General features: G+C 38.5%; 1 protein-coding gene across 11 annotated transcripts in view; it reads right to left on the reverse strand.

Moving 5' to 3' along the window:
• Positions 1 to 30: 30 nt before the first annotated feature.
• The window catches only part of syngap1b (synaptic Ras GTPase activating protein 1b), a 175,285-nt gene continuing 151,380 nt past the window's right edge, over positions 31 to 23,935 (reverse strand). For 7 of the 11 annotated variants that reach the window (XM_005923696.3, XM_005923695.3, XM_005923694.3 and 4 more), the window contains 2 exons: positions 18,412 to 18,484; positions 2,505 to 5,455 (listed from right to left, as the gene is read on the reverse strand). In XM_005923696.3, coding sequence (XP_005923758.1) covers positions 5,123 to 5,455; positions 18,412 to 18,484 — 406 coding nt within the window. In that variant the 3' untranslated portion in view covers positions 2,505 to 5,122. Of the gene's footprint in view, positions 5,456 to 11,731; positions 11,794 to 18,411; positions 18,485 to 19,609; positions 23,067 to 23,935 lie in introns of those variants that run through there. The other 4 variants (XM_042221316.1, XM_042221317.1, XM_042221318.1 and 1 more) reach the window with 4 other exon arrangements.

Here is a 23,935-nt window from a genome sequence, read left to right on the forward strand (position 1 = left end):
GAAAGGTAGAACACACATTTCCACACAAAGTTAAGAATTTAATTATTTGTTTATTTATTAATTTATTTACGTATTTCTATCTCCAGAATCACCCACCCGAAAAATATAAATTTCGGTGTATTCCAAAAAAAAAAAAAGAGAAAGGAAAAAAGGAACAATGGCATCTTCATCAACTGGATCAAAGGAATTAATCAACAAAATCAAAGAGGCAATAATTATTATCATTATTACAATAATAATTCAATGATCAGAATATCCACATTCATAACAAATCCATATACAACTGCAATACACTCTTCAACACCACTCTTCCATTAATATACAGAAAATCCCCAAATGTCTGTCCTGTCAAAACAACAATAGAGGAGCTTTCAGGGAGGGTGGGGGCTATGGCTTGTCAAAGGGTAATGGAGATGAGCGATCAGCGGAGGTAACGGATCTAAGGTTAGTAAGAGTATAAGGGGGAGGAGGCACACTTATTTAGTAAGGACCTATACAAAAACAAGCAATGGTGAGTAATGACAGCAGACTTTCATGGAAGGGTTTGCCAGTCTAGCCGCACAAAAAGGTTAGACGGTTCCATGAGAAGCAGAATTTGGGGAACAAAATTTCAAGAAATATATAAGGGTTGTCTGAATAAATATATAGCTCTGAATGACAACCGCTGCAAACATATAAGTGAACGCCAGATACGCAAGAACTCAAAACAGGTTGAGAATTTTTAAAGAAATGCAAATGGAGGTTTCTGGGGGGCAAAAAAGGTCTAAGTCTATATATGTACAAACATTGCTTGGTCACCCAAATCTACTTAGAAAAGCTTTTTTAGTTGGTCAGAAAATGAGTGCAAGCTTAATATTACGTGAGTTACTTCTTGTATGAGAGCTTCAAGAATGCAGCTAGAAGTGACAGACCTTGCTGATATTCTAAGTCTGCACAGAAAGTGCCTCTGATAGCTGTCAGTACATGTAAAAACCTTTCCATGCCTCAATATTGGTAACTTGAGAAGACCTATTCATAGAAAGAGAGAGAAACATTAGAGGAAAAAATAGCTGTACACTCTGCATATACAAACAAACTGTATATACACATAGACATACCATATATACACATGTATCCAGTATATACACAAAGATTGAGCCAGTACACACACTTATATACAAACACATTCACTCGTTTCAGCAGGACCTCTAACATGTCTCTCTCTCGTTTCAGTCAAAAGTGGAAATGGCAGGGATTTCAACTCAGATTGGTGTCAGTGGAGTCCATCCATAGAAAGAAAACGGGGAGTTTTACAGCAATTTGACTGCAGAAATGTGGCCACACTGAAACCAAGAGTTCATCCTCTGCTTGGTTAAAACTCTACAGACAGGTAGTCGAAGTGGAGTACAAAACGATAGCTGTAAGAATGTCCTTATCCAATCACTTTCACATCGTCCGTATATGGAGAGCTCCATGGCGACATCTGTCCACTTTATTTCGCTTTTGAACAATAATAACCAAGAGCAAGGAGGGATCAGGTGCCAGCAACGTGCAAACTGTCGTAAGGGGAGTAGGTGAAACACGAGTTCATCCCTTTCGCTGCAGTCTTTTGGGGCAACTCTTCTTTCCAAAAGATTGTCTCAGTAAGAAACTCGGTTCATATAAAATGGGTTATTTATGAACTTCCATTAGATAGAGGCATCTATCTATATCAAGAAATAAATATCTCCTCCGGAAGATTTTAAACGAAGAGTTTTTCTTTAATTGTAAGAATAAGCAGTTTCATCATAGAAATATAAATAATAACATTCTGTCCGGCTTTTCAAAGTCTTCACTGAAGCAAGAGTATTGTTTAGAAGCGGTTTTACGTTATGAATTAGGCTGTGCATATTTAGGTTCCTTTAAAATCAAACGCTGAACGAGATCCAAACGGAAGAGCTAAAAACTACGAGGAGAGAAAAAGATCAAGTGTGTCTAGAACGAAGTAAGACTGAAGTGGTTAAATGATGCTTTTTAAAATCCTAGATGCATAAAGAGTGAATAGATGAAGAGGAATCAAGGGGTAATTTGAAAAGACTACAAGAGAGATAGAGAGAGAGAGAGAGGCAAATAAATGCTATGAACGAAAATCAGCTTGGACTGAAAATTTTAAGAGAAGTCAAGCACCTTTGAAATACATCTTACCCACCCCTCTCTCTCACTTTGAGCATCGCGCCTTCCTTGGCTTTTGTGTTCCTCCGTTCTGCTGATTGATCAGACTGCATAGCTGTTCTTTGCATGCTCGGCAGGCTGACAACAACAATATCTGTCCAGCCTACCTTTTGTTTGTAAGTCAAATGTAGATCCAACCATGAGGCATCAAACATATTAAAAAAAAATCCTGTTATCAAATCAGAGAGAGAGGGCCCAGTAAAGTGAAAACAAAAAAGCCAAAAAAACCCAGCATTTCCTTACATGGTCCGCTGGGGCTCTGCACCATCCTTTGAGCAAAGAGAATGGGACCAGTGCCCCAAGTTCTCCCTTTGTCAGCCAATCGCGTCACGAGAGAGGGCTCTGGACATTTGGCCATGCCACCCTGCAGACTGCCGATGGTGCATCAGCCAATTAGGTTCCACATTGTCCTCGATGAAGCTTTGAGAGTGGCTGGGGGAGAAAAAAGGGAGACAGAGAGAGAGAAGAAACGGGGGAGGGTGCTTGATCAGGTGCTATTAAAGCATAGCTATTGACCGAGTATCTGCATGGTGGCAGTCTTTCCAAAGCTGGACTCGTCTCTTTTTATTTTCTATAGTTTTTGTGTTCAGCTCTGAGGCAACTGCTTGTTTACCTGAGTCACTGAGGTATTTTCACAGCAATGTTAATTTCTCAATCACGGATCATATCACGTCTCAGAAAAGACACTGATGTTCATAACCTAGCCCGCTTTGAATCCAACATTCACCACACAAGTAAATTCACAAGAAAGAAGTAGCCCTAAATAGACAATCTTTCCCTGCATAAGACTGCTAGCATTATAAACATTTGGTGGTTCAACATTCACTATCATTAGAAGTCTAATCTAAGCTTAACCACTGCAGGCCATTTTGACCTTTGACACGGCAAAAACAAAAATGTTGTGGTCTGTCTAAAGTGAAAAATGGCTGATGTGAAACACTTCTTGAACTTTAAAACAAGCCAAGTTGTTGCAGAGCGACACCGGTGTGTGAGGCTACAAAGACAAAAACAAATTCACATCGAGACAAACCTTACAGCAGACAGTTCATACACAAAATGAAGGAATATGGATACATGTTGCAAACATTTCAAAGATGTGTTTTCAGCATTGGACACATGAGAAATCAAATCATGAGTTCATTTGCAAAGTACATCAAACAATTCTCTAAATTTTTATTTTTTTTTGCTTTGTTTTCAACAACAGGTCTCTTTTCATTTAAAAAAAGAAACCTCAAGTTAAGCAAACTACACACAGTAATATATAAGATAATATAATATATAATAATTTGTAGAATCAGGGATATAATTTATTTTATTGTGTTACGCAAGGCTTTATAAGGTGCATTTGGTTGATGACTAGCTAGTCTACTGGCCAAAGGATACTCAATGCATCTATCCCAGGCACTTAACGGCAGGCTTAGCAAACCTAGAAATGGTCTTTTCACAGATATTTGTAAGGAAACAAAATCCTCTTTGTGTTTGGCAAATTTGAAAGTAAAAATGGGGTAAAATGTAGTGTATGCTCAAACCAACTACAAACCTGTTTTTACTATTTATTTGTTTTGGTGAAAATTGCAAGATAAATTATTAAAGGCTGTGTCTGAAATAAGCAAAATAATCATCTTCTAGAAAAACACAAAGAATCAACATAATTTAAGTGAAAGAAAAACAAACAAACACTGAATACACTTCATTCATCCCTGTCTTTCAAAGTATTAAAATTACTAGTGCTAGTTGTAAACTACAGATAGCCTTTGGAGGCAAAAGTGCAATAGTTGATCCATCAATTCTGAGCCTGGGAGCTGCTTTTATTAAATGTGATTAAAGTCAGAGATTGGAGGAGTGCAAAAAAAACAAAAACAGATATGGAAACCCCAACACCCCCGTTTAAGCATAACACAGCATGATGCACAAAGAACAAAGACGGACGCACACGGAACATATTGGGAGGGGAAAAAAAAGTCCTGTCAAAGACAAACTGCAGAAGAGAGAGAGAGAAAAGACAGTGAGTGAACCATGAAAGAGGCAGTGCTATGGCAGACACAGACAGCTGACTTGGAAAATGGCACCATTTGTTTCTGTTTAGCACCAGTTTATCACAAATCGGTTCTGAGATTGAGAAGAGAAAAACTGCACGAGCTCAGTCCAAAAACAAGACGTCCCTTAGATTGAAAAGAAGAAAGAAGTTCCCAGAAATGTCTCTCATCACTCAAACCGCTACGATGCTTGATCTTGTGTCTTTGAATCTCTGTTTTCGGCCCATATATTGTTTCCCTTACTTGCAAAGCCAACTTGATCGCCGTCTGTTAACTGTATTGTAAAACCCTGTTGGAAAAACACTCAAAGGCACTATGAAAGCCAGACCACACTGCCACATTCCTACTAAAACAAACTGTAGCCTGGCGTGTTCAGGATATATTAATGCATCTACATCCATGGGAGTCAAGGGTTACTGTAAGCTAGCTTCTAGCTTCTAGCACTTCTTTGCTAATGGCTACTATGAAGTCTTTGGGGTGCAAGACATTCTATAGTTCTTGATCCTTACATGTTTGTTTCTAGTGGAATCAAAGACAGGCGATGAGTGCACGGAGCACATATTCACATATCTTGGTATGCATGTTAATGCTTTGTTTGACAGATTCAAAGTACGTAAGGTATCATTGTCTTGTCCTGCAAGACTGATACTATCTGAAGCTCCATGTGAGCATCAAGAGAACAAATGTCCATTGAAGAGCCCTTTATGTTGTGTGTTAATGTGTTAAGCACTGTACAGTAGCTGTATGATTACTACTCGTCTCCTGCTCGCTTTTCTTCTCTCTCTTGCCTGGGCAATAAGAACATAAAAGGTGATTTCTTTTCAAAGAACTGTCTTGCTAAATGGGGAAAGGGCAGGGGTGGTGTTTTCCTTTGGGTCATCTCTCTCTGATTTGGCTCAGTGCTGTGTTTGACCTACTCCCCCTTCTTCTGCTATGCCTGTAGTTGCTGCTGCTGTAGTTCCAGTTGTCTGTGAGGTTGTCATTGGGGAAGATGTTTGGCTGCCACGGAGCTCTCCATTCTGACTAGGATGTTGATGAGGAGCGGGTAGAGAGGGAGGATCTATGGTTTGAGGGAGGACTCCATTGTGGGGCGAGCTGACAGAGGAAATGCCCGAGGAAGAGACTCTGAGGCCTTGATCGTTGGTTACTGCTCCACCTCCTCCACCTCCCCCTCCACCTTCAGTTTTCACACCGGGGTCTGCAGAACCCAGGGAGGAAAGCTGGTCCTCCTAGCGAGATAGAGAGAGAAGGGAGGGGAAAGAGGAGTGGGAGCAGGGAGAAATGGTCGTAGGAGAGAGGCCATTCAATGAAAGATGGGAGGGATGTGAGGAGTTGCAATAGGAGATGTCCAATCAAGGCAGACATGTAAAGGGAAAAAATACACGTTGAAGAGGTGTGAAAGTGTGGGAGAAAGGAATAGCAGTGAGATAAGGATGGAAAGAGGATAAAAGAGAAAAATCACCAGAGAAGGACATGATTTGAAGGGAAAAACATCAACAGCGAAAAACAGAAATAACCAGATGGAATGGATACATGTAAAGGCAATGGTCAAAGCAAAGCGAAGGTGCATTTGGAAAATAACAGACGCGTGACAAGGGATTGGAAGAAACACACATAAAGAAGGAGAGACACAGAGAGAGGAGAGAAAGAGCCCAATGAGTTACGAGGTTGATGCGTGACGCACACCAATAGAAATGGTAGCACAAGAAAAGGGACACAGGTAAAGAGGAGATGAAGGGGAATTAAAAATCTTGAGGTCAAAGGATCCTGATCCTCTTGGCATGAGTAGGTGTTTGTCAGGTGTCAGGCAAAGGCAAGAAGTCAATTGAGTCATCTTCTGACAGTGAGTACAAATAATGCTCAATAACCACTAATTTTCAAAGTAAAAGCGCGTGCTTGAGCAGCTGAAAATATTTTAAATTACAGACTGAAAAAGAGCGCTAGTCTTATGGCTTGAAAGTAAGCTTAACAGCACTCGCTGTAGCATAACATGTTACGCAAAACATGCAAAACTGTCAAGACACATAGAGGTCAGCAGCAACTTTAAAAAGCAAGTCTTAAAGAGTCTGACATGAAATCCAAACCTCTGTCAAATTCACCAACCAAAACATCCAACCCAAAGCCACTGATCACTGCAGCGGGATGTTCCTCCTGGGTTGGAGCTTTTGATTAGACATTCAAACAAAGTTTGGTTTTACTTTTGTTTTTTACTTACATTAGAGCGAAATAACAGCAATGCAATACTAGAGTTTTATTAGTTTATATCAAGGTCTGTTTGCAAGCCTTCACTTCCAGTCTTGTTCACTGATGTCTAAGAGCAGTGGGAAGAGAAAACAATTGGGTTATTATGCCAATAGACAACTATGATGACTCTATTCATACTGCTGCTTAATGTAACAATGCACGACTTCAAGATGATTTGAATACAGAAGCATTTTGAAAGCTGGAATTCACAGTTTTAACATCAGACCTGGGTAGAAACCTCTTGAAATAATTGCACTCGATTTATGGTGCCTGACACATTTGCTGTGTGGTGTCTAGACATAATTACAAAGATTCAGTGACAGTGTAGGACGAGTGCAGCAAGCATCTAAAAGAGCTCGAAGATCTGTGCAGTAATTTAACTTTATATCAAACAGGAAAATGTTCACATATTATACATGTGACAGTAAAAACCACTTTAATGCTCACACACAAGAAGTATGAAACACTGTAATGTGAATGGGATGAAGTGCTGTAGAGGGGAAGACAGGAAGGAGGAGAGATAGTTTGGTCTGCATCCAGTAGAGAAAATGAATCAAAAGCATCAAAAGCAAATAATCTTCGCTTAAACTGTGTCTGATGGGTGTGTCCGCTGTGAGGTGTCTCCATTTCAGTTAAAAAGAGTAAAAAGAAGAAATAATAATAAAAAAAAAAATTACCCCAGAATTAGATGTGAATTGGCGGGCCTTTTCTCTTCTCAATCAGAACCAAAATGAATGCAAACACTTTCAGTTGCTAACTGGTGCTATGAACAGCTAAACTCTACTATGGTTACAGACAGTTACAGGATGCCAGTAACATGACTCCACTATAGCACTTGTTTTATTAGTCTCCAACACAACCAACAGTGTTGTTTAATATCCATGTGTAGTCCAGTACACATGCCTATTAAACTGGGAAATCAGGCAGCTGAACAAAGACATGGCAAAATGTTTACTGACATCCTTTTTAACTTACCAAACTTGCTTCACTTTGTGGGCTGTAGTGTTTGATTACGTGGTGCATTCAATTACAGCTTGGTGTGAGTGTGTGTCTTTGTATGCTAATGAAAATTGCAGTATTGGAGACAGAAACACAAAACACTTAGTGGAAATGTTAAGTGTACTGTAAATGATGCAGAAAATAAATTATCACACACACACGCACACACAAATTCTTACCCATCTCCTCCAATCTCCAATCACTCCAATTTGGAACGTGAATGTCTACAACAAACTGTGAAATCTTTCTCACCTTCACATTTCAGACTAAATACCTGCTGTACGTGTTGGTTTTATCACTCTATATATGGGTAAAAAAACGTAAAAAGAGGCCTGCAAGTCTTGAAAAGCCTAGCTTGATGGGTATTGAGCTTCTGCTTTGATAGAAAGTACAAAAAGAAAACAGCAAAAAGCAAGAACACGGTATGCATGTCGCACATAAAAAGACGCACAATAACAGCTGACCTACGCCACCATTCGGACAAACAATACGCCCAGGTGCCAAACACATACAGAAACACATACATATCAGGAAAAACACGGATTCACTGAAAGACACAGAACACAACACAAAACATGTGCACAATAATCAGTGTTCTTCAGGGAAGGACTGGGTCAGATACGGAGATTTCACATAAATCGTGTCGTTTGTCATAGGGCGTGGCAGGAGGGATGGAAATCTGAATGGAAAATGTGAATTTAAAGTGGTGCTAAAATATGGCACGTTTGAAGAAAAAAAAGGCAATAAAAGAGAATAACACTAATATTTCATTTACTTTCAGACTGATTTATAAGCAAGAATGGTAAAGCCTTGAGAAGCCGTGTTTTCAGTCTGCTTTTGTAAGCTGAAAACAGTTGCAAATATTCAGTTTCTTGCTAACAAATCTAAAGTCTGGAATTATTGCAGCTACTTCTACAATTTCTTTGCATTCAAAGTTGTTTTAAAGATACTTTTAGATATCTGTTAGTCAACTTCTATTGACTAAAAACATCATCAAAAGAACGTTAAGAAGATATGAAACGTATGCTGTTTGTAAGTAGCTGATAATTATGGAAATACTTCCTTAAAACTGACTTTAGTTTAATTAAAGCCAAAGAAAAATTACCGTTGTATGTAATGAGAAGTGGAATTTTGCAAATGCCAACATATTAAAAGCAGCAGAGAGTAAAAATCAATGATTTCCATTGATTGCTGAATTTCTCTGCATTTCAGCAGCTGATTCAATGCAAAGTAGAGAGTTCTCCGTATATGACTTGAAATTAATTTGTGCATAATAATGTTGGCATGTCTGTGGATTGCTGGTTGTGACTGAATCTTATGTGTGAACAAGCGATGACATTTTCATCTGCAGAGAGCAACAACAGTCACACACAGAGAATTTGAAATGATATTAAAAAAGCTACGGCAGTATTTCTTTACATTTTTGTCAGGGGATGTCGAATGCTTATTTGTCAACATAAAGAGAAAAAGCAGTCTCAGTTCTGTCTCATCTAATTCAAGTAAACATCCAGGAGGTCTATCACAGAATATTTCCAAGTTAGCAGTGGATAAAAGGAGACACGTTAGTGTGTTGGAAGGGTGACAATAAAAAGCACAGCGGGTTACCTCCTCATTCAGCCTGACAAAACAAAGAAAATGTCATTTTTATGTGTGTGTGTTGTGGAAGAGAAGCTCACTTCACACAGTGCCAATCATGGCGCTGTGTAAAAATGACACATTTTGTCATCTGTCAGAGTAAAGAGAATTTAAAGCTGCAGCTGTGCATGTAAAAACACATACAAATAAAATACATCTTTCAGCATAAATCGGCAGCAGGACAGGTTTGCCTTCAGGGCTCCCTTCTGACAGCAATATTTCCTTTCTTTTATGTTATTCTCAGCTTGCAGGTTGGTTAGGTTTGAGCAGCAAAACTAGTTGGTGAGGTTGATTTACATTCTATTCCAAGGCAAGATTATGGCTTGGATTAAAATGTAAACCATGTCTCAGAAGAAAGTTCTAAAAGTAATGAAATGAAAGCAATGAAAACACCCTGTTCTGCTAGCTTTTGGATGTTTGCCTTTGTTTGCAAACTAATGAAATGTTAGCAGTGTTGTAGCTAATAAATAGACCTTTGCAATTCTACTATAGGTGCCTCAAGTGTAAGTAAAGTTGTTAATAGCAGGAAAATGCAGCAAAATAAAGTAGTTTTTCATGAAAAAAGCTAATGAAGGAATATAGTGAGCACAGGTTTCTCATTAGAAAACATTGTGAAAACCTGCTTCTCAAATCATATAAGGATAAAATGCTAACAACGTGTGATGGTATGGTAAAAAATCTTTTTTAAACTGCAGTACCTTGCTGTCAGTTGTTCTAGCTGGTCACTGCAACAAAAATCCCCCACAGCATTTTCACATAGTTTCACGGGAATGAGTTATAGTTAGAATTTCTGCATTTCTTTGTTCTCATTCGACTGTGCCTCTGTTTATGTATTCTTGATATTAATATTGCTACAAAAGGCTTGAGCCACCCCTCGTTAGTGGAAAAGTATCAGTCATGGACTGGCCTCCCCAGAGACTGAACCTCAAAATTATTGAAGCAGTTTGGGGTCATCTTAACAGAGAACAGAAGAAAAGGCAGCCAACATCCAAAGAAGGCCTTTGAATGTCCTTCAAGAAGCTTGCAGAACTATTCCTGCAGACTGCTTAAAGAGATGACAACAACATTACCTCAAAGCTGTGCTAGAGCTTTAGGCTGTGCTAAAAAATAAAGGTGGTCATTTTGACTCTGAAGCTTTTTAGAATTGCACAGTTATTTCTGCCTTACTTATTGAATTTCCATGTATCTTTGCATGTATCAATACATCACTGCATGTGTGGGTCCTTTATCCTGTCACACACTGCATCCTTTTCCTATTTTCATAACAAAATTTAAAGAAATGCAAGCTGGCTCACGACTTTTACCCTGTACCATAAATATATAAGTAAATACCCCTGAAGCCTTTATTTGCCCCAAAGACAACATTTGCTAACAAATGCCTATACCGCTGTGATTACATATACTTACAAAAATCACAAAAGCAGTATAAATATGTTGATATTATCTTGCACAACAAAATGTGAGTATTAAAAACTTTAATTTTTGCTGTTTTTTTCAGTTGGCCTAAAAAACCCAGCCTTTATCCCTGCAGCAGAGAACGTGAGGCTGCAGACTTCACATTGTCACTGGAGATTTCATAAGCATGTGTTATCCTTTAGGTTAAAGTATTAATCATATAAGACCATCACTTAATGAAATTTTTCTTATATTGGTAGGTGGACGCAGTGCAGCCTTGCAAAAAGAGCCAATCGGATGTACAAATTGGAGCAGTAGCCAATTCAAAATGAATAGTTATTAAATTTATGAATACAATTTCATGTTCAAACCGAATCCTTCACAACTGGACTCGTTTTAAAATCAAATTGATTTTCTGTTTCACCAACAGTAATTTGAAGCTTTTGAACAGAGACAATAAAATCTAAGCTTTTAGCTGGAACTGGTTTTCTGCCAAAAAACATTTTGGGTGTTTTAATTAAATTTTGAAAACCTGCTGAATAGAGTCATGATCATTCCCGACTTTAAGAGCTTCAGCTGTGTGTTACTGCTTAGAACATCACCTTCAAGTGTAACTGGACTAAGACGTTAAGTTAGCTGAACACAAGCGAGCCACTCTGCCTGATGACTGGAACAGCTAATTCACACAGTGGTCATGAAAGCCCTCAGTTTGTCTTATCAATAAAAGATATCCTTTTGTTTTTTTAAAGCATGCCCTCTGCTCAGGATGGTGTGTTCCTATCAATTTTTTATTGAGCCACATTTAAAATTCTGCCTCTCTAGGACATATTATCATGAGGCATAATGTTCACAGGTCAGCCTGGTACTGTGTGCAGTTACTGATATTGCAGTACATGATTTATGGGCAGGAGAGTGCAGATAAGATTTAGATGAACACGACTAACTGCCGAGTTGTTTTGCTCACTTTTAAAAATTTGACATTATTTTGTTGTCACCCTAACACACAGGTGTGCCCCTACGAAACATCAGTCATCTCTGTCCAGACATTCTGTGACAGTCCTCCTTTTTATGAGAAGATAAATGGGAGAGCAAAGTGGGCCTGTCAGTGTGTGGGCCTGCAGTGAGTTCACAGGATGCTGTATAAGGACAGGGACGCACATAGAGAACAGTAGAAGTGGAAAAGAGGCAGCAGTTATGGATGGAGAGTGAGAGTTTGCCGGCTTGTTTATTACCTGGATACTCGGGGTGGGACAGGCGCAAGACGGGGCTGCACTAGGATGGACTGACGCCTCCCCTAAGAGAAATCACCGTATCTCATCAACATAGGAGGAGAGGAGAGGAAACGAGAGGAGAGGAGATGAGAGGAAAAAGGAAAGCAGAGGAGGACTAAAAGCAGGAGGCAGGAAGAGAAAACTGATTGCGAAAATAAATAAAATGAGGGACGACTTGTGCGCAAGTGGGTAGGGTCCAGAAGGACGGTGAGGGTAGAGGAAATCAACAGCCACCCAAACAATACATACAAGGTGCACAACACAACATGAACAGAGAACAAGAACATAAATATACATATAAAATGCTTCCTAAGGCATATTTACATATATAATGGCAACCAGAGACACACAGCAGTGTCAGACACACAACAGCCTGAAAGCATTAGAGCAGCATGCCATGCAGTGTATCATTAACAGAAATCATGCTTGTAGGATAAGAAAGAAAAAGGCGTTAAATCGTGCTCCGCAAACGCCATCTGCATCTGAAAGCAGCCGAATGTTTCATGTTTCCTGGTTCAGAAAGGTAAGAAGACAGCATAAAGAACATGCTTATATCAAACATGCAGTTATCAAATTTATGAAATATATACACACTTTGAAAACCCAGAAAGAACCAGTTACATCAACACCATATGCAAAAAAACACAGAAGCAACCAAGAATATACTTTTTTAAACAAATTTACTCTAACACACACACACACACACACACACACACACACACACACACACACACACACACACACACACACACACACCTCGCTGAAACTCAAAGTTGCAAGAAATGAGCACAGGGAAAGGAAATAAATCTTAAATGAAGGAGACACTGATGTGATTAATGTAACTACAACCTCAGGAAGTATTTTTCTCTTTGAATGCTGATAACTGATCAAAAGAAAGGTTTAGAAAAACCTGACAAATCTACAAATGATCAGTCCAACACTGTCAAAGACAAACTGTGAATGTTTCAAGTTACAAGACAATGTTATTACCTCTGTAAATTAAGGTAATAACCTTAATGGGTGTGGCTTTTCCAGGTGGAGTTACACGTGGAATACTTTCAGGTTCTAAAAATGTGTTTTCCCTTCACATGTGTTGCAGTGTTTTAGTTCCCTGTTTGCTGTTCCCTAACTGCTTTACTTTACCTTACAGCTGAATCGTCTTCTCTTTATTGTTTCAGGGCAGCTCTGTGTCCCAATGCATGCTTATGGAGGAGATTTACCCACAAATAAAAACATTATAACTGACTCAATGTTCAATTTCATTATGAATTAATTTGATTTTTGTTAAAACTGACAAAAGAGTTGTGAGCTTCCTAGCAGTAACCACTGCACAGGCGCAAAAAAGGACCTAAAATTTAAAGTCACTGTTTACATTACGCAAAAAAAAAAGCATTTAAAATGTGTGTTAAGTGTAAGATTAAAAAAAGAGAGAGAGAGGAATCTCTCGATTGTTTAAATCAAATCTTCTTGGAGTGTTTTTTTTCCTTTTCTTCTTGTAGGCATTAGGACACTCTTGTGGAAAGGATTATGGCATTCTGCACCTGTGATATTATGTGAGGTCTAATTAAGTGTGGAGTGTTGTTTTGGAAGATGGTAGCAGTGGCCTGAGGAAACAACAGCACCATGGCTCATCCCCCTTCTCACTCCCTATTAATTTACTCTCCCACCCCACACTCTCAGCTGCTGCGTGTGCGCCACACATTAAAAGTGAAAGTTATCACACTGGACTGAACTGTCTGCTCATCTTAAATGCTGAGGTGACAAGCACGAGTGCCTAAAGCTGAAATAGAAAACTAAACACTAACTTCTGACAAAACAGCCCAACAAAATGCTCACTCACAGTAATGGCTGTTTTAGCTTCGAGCGGTGCACATTAAAGGAACATTGCAGCAGTATCTTCCTTGTCACATCACATTTTCCCAGGTTTCAGCCATGTACAGCACATTAACATAAACTGGGGGATTATCATCTTTGAAACTACAAAGGTACAATAGAAACCTGGATATTACATAATTTATCAGATTAAACTTTCCTCATCTTTCATTTACATAACACACGCTAACACGATGAAGAAAGAAATCATCACCCCAGCATAGCTTTATTATTATAATCATCACTGATATGCTGACATTAGCTTGTAGCTGAAAACATTAATGCTGTCCGAATGGTTTAACTTTACAGATACACTAAATTGACAAAATTACTGGGTCAGCTATATCTACAGGAGTTGCTTGGACGTAAAAACTCATCTCATGAAGCTCCTGGCTCACATTTTTCATGCTGATGTTAATGTCAGAGAAGGTCTGGAGCTCTGCAGTTAGTGCAGGCAACTTTTACACACTGTGGACCTCAGCACTTGTCAATCCCACTCTGTAACTTTACACCGATACTTTTTACCTGAGTTGCTGTTGTTCCTAAACACTTCAGCTTTGTAATAATACCACTTACAGTTAATTTTGGAATATTTAGAAGGGAAGAAAATTCATGAACTGACGCTCAGACTCAGTGAGCTCTTTAGAACGACCCATTGTTTTACAAGTATTTTCAAAGGCACACTGCATTTGATTTTATACACCCATTAAAATGCGACTGTAAACGCCTGAATTTAAAGATTAAAAGGCCTGACCCAATATTTTTGTCAGTGAACCATGGTGAGAGTCATTATCCACAAATACATCATTTTTGGAACAGTGGAGAGCCTTGCCGTAGTGTCTGGCCTTCTAAAATTACTCCAAGAGTGTGATGACTCATTCAGGAGGACCCAGAACAACATGTGAAGAACTGCAGGCCTCACTTGCCTCAGTTGAGGCAATGATTCAACAATAAGCAAGAAACTGGACAAAAATGGGAGAATTCCAAGGAAAAAACCACTGCTGACCAAAAAGAAGACTTTTGGGGAAATATTCTGTAGACTGACGAGACAAAAGTTTAACGTTTTGGAAGTTGTGACTCGCATTGGTAAGTTCAGGCCCTGAAACTCAAACACACTTGGGTTATGCAACAGGAAAATTATCCCAAAAGGTTTGGAGTTTGCCTAGTCAAAGTCAGAACTTAAATCAGATTGAGATACTTTGTTATGTCCGTGCACAGTCCATTCGTGCTGGACACCCCCCATTGTGGCTCAATTAAAACAATTCTGCAAAGAACAGTGGACCAAACTTCCTCCAAGTGATGTGAAAGACTCATTATCAGTTATCACATTGGAGTTCTTGCTGCCATGGATGGGACAACAAGTTATTAGGTTTAGACTCAGCCACCACCTCTGCTCTCACTGTCACTCAGCACCAGCTCTCAGCCCATAGGTGTACACCTAGGTGTACACGTACACCCTGTGTACACCTATGACTGTACACCAAACTGACCCAACCAATGTCATCGTCAAGTATGCTGATGACGCTGTGGTTGGGCTCATCTCTGATACAGATGAGACAGCGTACAGGGCAGAGTTAGAGAACTTGAAGCTGAATGTCCTTAAAACCAAAGGACTCATAATGGACAGGAGGCACAGACAGGTCCACTTGCCCCTGATTATAAATGGAGAACAGCTGGAATTATTCTCCTGGGCACCCACATCTCTGCTGATCTCACCTGGACCCTCTCCTCCTGCCTGGGTGTTTGGTATACAGGGGCCATGACTGAGAACAGGCAGGCTGTGCAGAGGGTTATTAACACCGCCCCCCCAAAAATCATTGGCTGCCCTCTACTACCCCTGGAGGCCATCGCCAGATCCTCCTGCCTCAGGTAAACCAGGGCCATCACAGGTGACTCCTTGCACCCCACCCACCACCTGTTTGACCCGCTGCTCACTGGTCAGTACTACACGTCCAGACCACGAAACAGCCTCTTCCCCTGTCAACAAACACTATCCCCCCCACACCCCACGGTGAGCCATGGTCTGAGTAACCCCCATCACTCAGGCCACTCACATATGTACTTATACTCAAGTCCTCTGCACTACTTCCAAGCACTTTGTATATAAATTCCTGTAGTTTGGAAAGATTTCACCTGTTTGTTATTTATTCCGGTTGTCTTACTATTTATATATTATTCCTGCACAGTTGCCATGGAGCAGCCATAATTTCGTTGTACAATGACAATAAAGGGCTATTCTATTCTATTGCATTCTAATATATGATTCGCTGAAATATGTAAGTGTGACAAAAAAAAGAAATTAAGAAGGGCATAGATACTTTTTTGCAGCGCTGTAAATGTTTAAATATAAGGATAAATTAGAATTTTTAAATTTGAATGAGCTGAATACATGAATACGTTTGCATATTTTTTATTTCTTTCCTTTTTTTTCTCTTTTGCAGCTTGATTGTAATTCTGTAGTTGTAAGAAAACTTTTCTTGTGATTACAGAAATATAATATACATCTTTTCTGCTGACAGAGACCATGACTTATCATGATTCATTGTGCTCCTAAAAGTCCTGGGTTTTTCTTTCTTTGTTTTCCTTCTTAATATTTTAAAAAATCTGCAGTAAATCAAATTCTAAATAGTGTTATCCATCTGGCACCAAATTTGGTTTATATGAAACATAACTTCTCCAACACCAGTCCAAACTCACAGGTTTATAAATCCATATAGACAGTGAAATACTGTGCTGTATACAGTACATTCTCAGAACATATAATGGTCACATCAGCTGTAATCATGACCACCAGAGTGACACTCGGAGCGTCTGTCAGCTCTTCTCTTTTGGCATATTATTAATTTATTATTATTTTCAACTCTCTGCACCTCGAAAGGTCAACTAGAAACCTACAATGAGGCATTTTTTAAAAATAATTTTTCATGCAGTTAAATGAGTGACAATTCAAAAGTATGACCTAATGAATGAAGGAACATGTCAAGTTGGGTTACTGATTGAAAGGAAATTACTTGGAAATTGGCAAGTAAAGAGTTATTCCTTCATTCAATGATCAGAATAGAATTTAATGCATTTAAATTTATATGTACAGCACCTGAAATTGTAATGCCTTATATAGTTCTTATCATGTTGGATTAGCAACAAAACTCTTGTGTTAAATTACTAAAATTTGAGAATTCATGAAATTTTCTACCTCACAATCCTCCAATTATTTTTAATATATTCTCGTGTATTTCATGTCTTTTTGGAAACTAATAAATTATGTTTTTATTTTTTTTTATTTTGACAATTTCAGTGCTCCACAAATGAGTATGCTGCAAATGGGACACAACATTTGCAATTCTTCATATTTTTCATGGTATAATTTCCAGGTTACGTGAGTCACACCAGAGTTCATGGGTGAAGCCACGGCTACGTTAGACATAGAAACACAGAAACCATACAAATCAGTGTCAGACGTGACAATGACTGCTACAGCAGCTGAAGCCAGAACTTTGAGATTTTTATCTGTGAAATTTGCTTTAGAAATACATTTTACTTACTTACCTACTACAATGAAAAAATATCTTTACTTTTTCACACGCCATTACATTTAACATATAAAGTATTCTGCATGGTAACAAAACAACTTTTAAATTTCCTGGGCCCTTTATGGGGCTGAATTAGCCTACTTGGTCTCAAATCTCATCTAATTTAATCCCTCTCTGTGAAAGAACTGCCGCTAACTGAATGAATATGATTGTTTACACCTAATATTGCATTTTATTTTTATTGCACTATAGAGGCTGCTGAGAAACATTTCATTTGAGCCTGTGTACTTCTGTAAATAGCATCCGAAATGACAAGAAACACTCTTGAAACTTGAATCTTGCAAAGTAAATAAGTGTAAAAGGTAAGTTCTACGCATGTACCATGTCATACAACTTCATATAAGGTATTAATATATATTACTCAGCTACACTTAATTGATAAATTTACTATAGAATCTAATTTATAAGAGAGATAAGTTGACAAATTATAATGTAATCTCCTTGAGGTGATTCCATTGATCCCTGAGGCAAATTTACAAGCTATACATTACATTTAATTAAATCAGCAAAACTTGTACAGGTCACAGCATTAAAGATAACAACACAGCAAAGATCATGTTCCAATAATATTTCTACATTTGAGTTATATATATATATCAACTCATATGACTCATGCTTGAAGGTGGGCTTGCTCAATTTGACAGGATGGCAGGATAAGGAAGGGGGTGGGTTTGGGGCATGAAATGAGAAGCACTGAGGAAGTAGAGCTCCCGAAGACACAGCACCACCATCACGCAGCGTACAATACAGTAAGACGTGAGCTTCAGCTGTTCAGTAATCTGTGCGAAAGGGAGCCACCAGGAGTTTTAACCCCAACATGCTCGGCAGAAAGGTTTCACAGAAGCAACTACAAAACTGGCAACATCACCACAAACCCAGATACGTTCACAAACCCAGCTAGAGTCAGACATCTTGATAGCTTGAGCTTAAGAATACAAACAACAGCATTCTTTCATCTTTCATCTTCAAAGCCCCCACGTATGTTGGCAGACGAATGGCAGTCAAACCCAAACAGGACAGGTCAGGGACAGGGCAAGGCAGAGGCAGATCAGAGGGACCACATACACACAGCAAACGAAATCATATCAATAACAGGGGGGGAAAGAGAGGTAGGATGGAGAAAGAAGATAGCACGGGCCACCGTACGAACTCGACGACAGAAGAAGCAATCTCACAGACCTGATCAGCGAAAATCCTGGTTTTTGGCTCAAGGATGGCTCCTCCTCTTATCTCATCCTCCACAGCCATGAGTCTTGGAAGCAGAGAAAGAGAGAGGGGGAGAGAGAAAGTAGGGAAGGGGGGGTGACAGAAGGAGAGGGAGTATTATGAATTCAAAATGATACTTAACAAGATGTTGAGCAGATGCATCTCCAACATCTGGCTCAACGACATCACAGTGATACGATGCTGATCTCCTGTATCTCAAATCTAAATCTCAAATACTGATAGGAAGCACAATCTTTTGAGCCACTGAGCAGCAGGAACGTAAGCCGTGCTTTATGAGGCACTGCCAATTTTCACTGGTGGAGCCTTGTTTTGTCCCCATGGGATTTATCAAAGTATTTGTTCCCAATTTAAGGTGTTTTCAAAGCGCAATTACAGCCAACAGTGGAAAATTACACCCGGTTATGTGACGTGAATGTTCAGTAACTGATCCCCATCATCCCCAGGGAATTTCCCATCTTGCGTAACATGGACTGACCAAGGCACGGGCGGAAAAATCCTTTGACTAATCATTTCAAAGACTCTGCTCGCAGATACGAGCGAGAGTCCGGCTGCAGTTTTCATGAGCCAGCAAACAGTGCAGGTTTCCCAGCTTTCATGATTATTCAAGTGCCAGGGATAGAGTCATTCAATGATATTTCTCACAAAGCGTTATCTTACACTTACTTGGCCAACTGGCTAGATTGTGGATATTGTCATTTGGTGTAAATGCCAAGTAGAAGTTACCGTGAATAAAGAAAGACCTCTCAACATCATAGACTTCAATGTATTGCCTTCATGATTTTCCATGTTTTACATTTTTTTTTAATCGTAGCTGACAGCAGAAGAATAAACATCCTTTATTTTCTTAACATGAAACATGACTGTTGGAATGTTATCCCTTTATAATAGTCAACTATTGAGTAATCTTGCAAACGCATGTCAATTTGTCAAAGTAAAACAAGGTGGAAGATTGTCACTTGTGCATTCATTAAGCCACTAATCCAATCAAATAGTTGACAGGAACATTTAATTGGCGCCATGCAGAAATAAATACACCACAAATCAAGTCGTACTGTGTCACTCAAAGCTAGTCCCCTCCACCACATCCATATCACTTTATTAAGAACACAGAGGCACGTGTTTGACAATAAAGAACGAAAATCCACAGGTGAAGTTTCAAACATAAGCGTTTGGATGTTTTATTCCATAAATAATGTACAATGTTGAGAGTTTGTTTTTGTTTTTTTTACAAAAGAAGAGAAGAGGAAAAGAAAAGAGTCAATCATAAGCACACACAGAAATATTAGCACTGTCCCAAAAAACAATGGAATGTAACATGGGCATACAGCATTAAGATTCTGACATGACTCCAAAAAGGCAGACAATGATTCATGTGGGTGGTATGTTACAAAAAGAAGAGGGAAAAAAAAGAAGTTAAGCTTTATATATCCAGTTGTACTTCAAGTAGTGTGCTTTTGAGGTCAAGTCGTACATTTAGTCAAAACAATGTGTGTATGTACCAACATGAGGTCACAAAGTCTGAATATTTTGCTACAGAGGAAAAAGGCAAAAGACAAAAGGTGTCAAATAGGATGTAAAGTTAATGAAAAGCAAAAGGAAAGACAGACCTGGGTCAAACAGCAGCTGCAGATATGCTCTCTATTTTTTGTAAACTTACCTGATAACATCTAATTTGTGTTGATACAGCAAGTTTAACCCAACCTCATGACAAATTTGAGCTTACTCTGCACTTTAATCGCACATTACAAATCATTTTAACATAAATTAAAGCAATGTCTTTTTGTCAGTCAAACATAAACGAAACAAGCAAACTAAAAGTGTTTTAAATATACAAAAACAACCAAACCATGCAATCAACCCAAGTCCCCAGTACAGAACAGCATGTTAATATGCATTTAAAAAACAGTATGTTTGACTTACATTTGACTGACGGATATGCCTCCCATCGAATTTATCACATTGTTTATTTATGTAAAAACTATGCAATCCAAATGGATGCGGTTAAAATGCACATTAAACCAAATTCCTCTTTGAGTGCATTTGTTTAAAATAAACAACGCAACTGTTTGACACAGGTCTATATAAAAGTGAGCAAAAACCCTTGGCTGTTGCTACAAGCCATGTCAATCACACACACATCAAGCCAAAACTCATCACCACTATGAATTCATTTGCAAGATTTAAACATAACTTTTGCTGTTGTACAATCTATACAGCCTATCAATATATTCTTGCTACAAAGAGAGGCAGGTATACTGACACCAGAATATTATCTAAGACTCTGGAGAGGGAAAATAAATAGAAAAGAATATGTTTTTTCCTTTTAATACTTAAATCATATTTTAAGTGCATAAGTTAAATGACAGTCTAACTCTCTTAAACAACTATTCTGATCACCACGTCACCGGACACCACCAATGACGGACTGCAGGTCAAAAACAAAATCATACCAAGCATTTACAGCAAAAATCATACAGAGATGAGAAAGTCAGTTTTGCTTTAATTAATAAATAATATAAATTTCAATCTTTCATTTAAAATGCAGATAAGTTCACAAGCACCATACAGGTCATCAAAAAAAAAAAAAGAAAAAGAAAAAACAACCCATAAACAATAGAAAAAAAACCCAACTTAGGCTTTAAGAACACATTTTGCAGAACATACTGCTGTCAAAAGCTCACGTCATTGTCGTCATGTTGTCTCTGTGGTGTTTTGCATTTTACAGTATTCCAGGTCTATATTTTGTATGTTTAGATACTGCAGATGGCACCTGGTAAAAGATTTTGGCAGGAAGTCACTGTTTCGTTATCTACACAAGATGCATACAATACACCTCCTCAGGATCCTGCATGTGCATTCGGCACAAACAGCACATGCAGACACATACTGCATCTGTTATTGCGCTTCTCCTGCTAAAAAGTTAGCTATTGCAAGGTTAAAATAGTAATCTCACTCTCAATAGAATTCATATACATCACATTTCTTATACTACTATTATTATGGCTCTTGCATTACTGAATTTACTATGCTATGGGTTATAGTTAAAATAGATTATTACTATGACAGGTGCAATTAAGACCATTAAGTCCCCTCCCCCCTTTCTGCTGCAAATTCAATGCATCTCGTCAATATAAATCTCTTCAGTTCACAGCAAAGAGCTCGGGGAAGATAAATAGTTTCATTCATATTTAAAATTAAAGTATTTTGACAAAAAAATATGAGAGCCTGTAGCCAACTAATGGAATAACTACCCTAAAGAAAAAATAAAAATACAAGTGCTACAGGTAAAGTGGATTCAGTGTTTAACCTAGCATGACCTAAAACTCAATATTCGGCTTTGGTTTAAATTAGATTGTTGAGAACAAAATGTGTACCTGGTCTAATGACATAGGTTGGATTTGCTCTGAGCTTAAAGCAAATTCTATGCACAGAACATTAAGGCTTCTCTGAAAAAAAATATCTCTCAAACTTGAAACATAACGCTGAGTATTTTAGGTCTGCAGATAAAGAGTTGGTTTTTTTTCCAAGCCTACACAGGAGCCATGAAATTAAGGTCACAACTAAGGGCTCCATTAGCAGAACCTGAGCTTGCTTTTGCATCAACATAATATATATGTATATATATATGTTTGTATATCTGAATGTGAAAATTGAACATAAAAGTCAATTTAAGGTGAAACATAACATAAGGCTATGGTTGCACTTGTTATTTCACTGATATTCTGAAGTCCAATCAACAGGACGCTTTCTACATTATTTGCATTGCTCGTGTGTGTGCATTAGATCTGCAATGCTCTGCATGACCTGGGCTGGCTCAGTGAATTGTGTGTAAAATTGACTCGGAAGCATCCAGATCTGCTACTTACTGTAATTCATCCTTGTGTGGTCAGATGATAAAGGTCCCAAAAGTTACAAGTTTAAGCCTTGAAAACAGCAGCTAATAACTGCACGTTGTGCTTCATGTGTACAGCACTCTCCTTAAGCTTTAACTTCAGGGGAGCAGTAATCAAGGGTTTTGCTTTAAGTGCTCTGACAAAGTTTCTGTAGTATAGGGCATAGCTCATTTATGCCTTTATACCTGAATCTTCACCATTCACTGACTGATTCAGGTTTGTCTCTGATGTTCTCCCCTCTTCATTTCACATCATGTGTTGTTAAAAGAGGTATTAGTCCCCATGTTCACTCTGGAGAGGTAAAAAAAACCCCATCAGCAGTCCTTCAGTGAACATGGTTCACCTTGATTTAAAATGGAAGAGCTAATATTAAACCATGGTCTTCCATAGTCCGGTGCCCGAAGGTCCAAAACAATTCTTTGAGTTGGTTTAAAAAGTGCAGACATGTTTCTGAAGTTTTAAAACTCCCCATCCTTTTGTGCTTTTACAGTGCAATCTCGTGGGAGAATCATTTGAAAATTCTGCTAACTGGAATCATCCTGCATGATCCCAAAATCCAGAACTTTGTTCATAAACAAACAGCTGATGGTGAGTGTGACAGCGCAGGATAAAGGAGGACGTTTTAATGGTGGTTATATACAAGGTTAGGCCTTTTAAGATGTTTTTCCATAAAAGACGAGCAGGACTCTCTGTCTTCATTCCAAGTCTTCTTTCCTGGAGTGGATTAGAAGTGGCAATATTCTCTGTCACAGTTATCCACCCTTCAGTTGCAGACCACAGACTATTATAAGATGTAAAAATACTGCAATATTTTCATGTAGTTTTAAGTGTCTTTTCACTGAAAAATAAAAACAAAATTAAATGCAGGGCAGCATTGCTAATATGCGGTCACACGTAAAATGCTCACGGAGTCCTTAAAACCCAGCAAATATTTGGTTTTTGTGCCTGAAAAATACAACTGAGACACGATCAATACTCAACCCTTTTTTCCATGAACTGCTTAATTTGTGAGTGATCAATAAAAGTTAAGACTGCACTGACAATAAATGCCCCATTACAATTTTGCACAAGCACTCGAGAAATTAGGGCTCAGCTGGAGTTCTCTGCAGTTGTCCAAATATGATGCTCTTGAATAACAAATAAAGCATGTTGTGAGGTTATGACCGCATTTAAATTTGCTACGGCAAGAGCTCAGAGGACAATCAAAGACTCTTTTGTCCAGCTTAACTAAGCTGGAGAAACAACCACCACGGGAACATCTCCTGCATGCTTATCTAAGATAAAGATCTTTGTCTTCTGTATTACAGTCTATTATTTAATTTGCCACTCATTACATGTCTGCAGCTTTGGCTTTCAATATAAAGCTCCCATCCTTTCTCATAGGCTACAGTCCTTTATGAAACGGAAACCAATCTCCTTATCTTGTAATATTCTTTTCAAGATAACAACCTCTGGTAAATAGAGTCTTATTCCGATGTGCAATGTATATATTGCCAGTAACAACTGCTTCATTTTCATGTTTCATCCTGTTAAACAGAATCCAATATGCTAACGCCGTACTGTGGAGTCCTCCGCAGAAGTAT

The sequence above is a fragment of the Haplochromis burtoni genome, unplaced genomic scaffold (assembly GCF_018398535.1).
Source record: "Haplochromis burtoni strain Fernald_Lab_line unplaced genomic scaffold, NCSU_Asbu1 Contig_64, whole genome shotgun sequence".
NCBI lineage: Eukaryota > Metazoa > Chordata > Actinopteri > Cichliformes > Cichlidae > Haplochromis > Haplochromis burtoni.